Source organism: Toxotes jaculatrix, chromosome 17 (assembly GCF_017976425.1).
Source record: "Toxotes jaculatrix isolate fToxJac2 chromosome 17, fToxJac2.pri, whole genome shotgun sequence".
In the NCBI taxonomy this organism is placed as follows: Eukaryota; Metazoa; Chordata; class Actinopteri; family Toxotidae; genus Toxotes; species Toxotes jaculatrix.
Window position 1 is genome coordinate 757,268 of NC_054410.1, and position 2,150 is coordinate 759,417.

At 54.2% G+C, this 2,150-nt stretch overlaps 1 protein-coding gene across 1 annotated transcript; it reads left to right on the top strand.

The window, feature by feature from the left end:
* Positions 1-422: 422 nt before the first annotated feature.
* Positions 423-1,757, top strand: foxg1a (forkhead box G1a). Its single transcript, XM_041061084.1, has one exon. It carries the CDS (start codon positions 438-440, stop codon positions 1,755-1,757), a length of 1,320 nt encoding a protein of 439 aa, XP_040917018.1. The 5' UTR covers positions 423-437.
* Positions 1,758-2,150: the final 393 nt, after the last annotated feature.

A 2,150-nucleotide genomic window follows, 5' to 3' on the forward strand; every position in this document is an offset into this window, starting at 1 on the left:
AGCTGTGAAAAGACTCGTCGGGGAGCATTTTTTGCAGCGTGCACAGCATTGGTGGATGTGTGTGTTTCCCTGTGCGTCATGATTGGCTGAAAGCGCAGAGGACGCCTTAATATTTAATACTAATGTTCCCCTGGTTGGCTGAGGACTGGAAAGGTCCAACCAATGTTTTTTAGTTGCTTTAGTGGCTGTGGCTCCCTAATTAATTGCAGCTATCTGTCTCCTATCGATGTGTGTGTACATGTGTGTTGTGTGTGTGTGTTTCCTTTTTTCTCCCCAAACCGAACATGAAATAGTTTGTTGGGCTATACTTTCTTTCTTCCTATCTATCCCCCCTTCCTTCCTTCCCGTCCTGGTTCGCAGGCAGAGACAGGACAGATTGAAACCCAGCTGTGTTCGTCGCTTTTGGTCGTTGCCATTTTCCCCCTCATTGCTCGGTGATGTTGGATATGGGAGAGCGCAAAGAGGTGAAAATGATTCCTAAATCGTCGTTCAGTATAAACAGTTTGGTGCCCGAGGCCGTGCAAAGCGACAGCAACAACCACCAGAACCAGCATCACCACCAGAACCACCACCACCAGAACTACCACCGGCCCGGCGGCGCGGACGAAGCCGAGCAGAAAGCTCCTCTCCCGGCCGCGCAGCAGGACGGAAAAGCGGAGCCTAAAAGTGACTCATCGAGCCAGGAGAGCGGCCCGGACGAGAAGGAGAAGCAGGAGGAGAAAAAGGACGGGAAAGACGGAGACGGAAGCGGCGGAGGGAAGGACGGAGAAAAGAAAAGCGGCAAGTACGAAAAACCTCCTTTTAGTTATAACGCGCTGATCATGATGGCCATCAGGCAGAGCCCGGAGAAGCGGCTCACCCTGAACGGCATTTATGAATTCATCATGAAAAACTTCCCATACTACCGGGAGAACAAGCAGGGCTGGCAGAACTCCATCCGGCACAACCTCAGCTTGAATAAATGCTTCGTCAAGGTGCCGCGGCACTACGACGACCCGGGCAAGGGGAACTACTGGATGCTGGACCCCAGCAGCGACGACGTCTTCATCGGCGGCACCACCGGGAAGCTCCGGCGGCGGTCCACCACGTCGCGGGCCAAGCTGGCCTTCAAGCGGGGAGCCCGGCTGACTTCCGGGCTGACCTTCATGGACCGAGCCGGCTCCCTGTACTGGCCCATGTCCCCCTTCCTCTCCCTGCACCACCCGCGGGCCGGCGGCGCCCTGGGCTACAACGGGACCTCCTCGGGCTACCCGGGTCACCCCATGTCTTACAGCACCATGCTCACACAGAACATGGGCAACAACCACTCGTCGTTCCCGTCCTCCAACGGGCTCAGCATGGACCGGCTGGTCGGCGGGGATCTCCCCTACGCGACACACCACCTGACGGCGGCGGCCCTGGCGGCCTCGGCGGTGCCTTGTGGCCTCTCCGTGCCTTGCTCCGGAGCCACTTACTCCCTGAACCCGTGCTCGGTCAACCTGCTGGCCGGGCAGACTAGTTATTTTTTCCCCCACGTCCCGCACCCGTCCATGACCACGCAGACCGGCGGCAGCGGTGGCGGCGGGTCCTTGCAGGCCGCCCGGGCTTCGGCCTCCAATTCCCCGCAGGCTCCGTCCTCCTCCTCGCTGTCCTGTGACTCTCTGAGACCGGCTCTGTCCGGCTCTCTGCCGGCCTTCTCCTCGGGACTTTCCGGGGGTTTGTCTGACTATTTTACGCATCAAAATCAGGGGTCGACCTCCAACCCGCTTATACACTAACACCCCCAAACCCTCACCCCCAGCCTGACCCCTCCACCTTACCTCACCTCTCCATCCATCCATCCTCTCATTCCACCCCTGAAGGAGTGAAAACCTTAAAATGACTGGAACTGTAAGTTGAACATTTTACACTGAACATTTACATTGTAAAAAAATACAAAAATATTATAAAACTACCTACTATAGAAAAAAAGAGGAGAGACTTAAACTGCAAAACAAAAAAGAGCAGCACAGAGAAACACTCAGAAAGCAGCCCTGAAGTTTCCAGGTATTTTTTAATATTATTATTATTATTATTATAATTATTATTATCGCTTCTTCTTCTTCTTCTTCTTCTTCTTCTGCTCCATCCTCTCCTGCAGTTTTAATTTCTGTGTACATAATGTCTGTAAG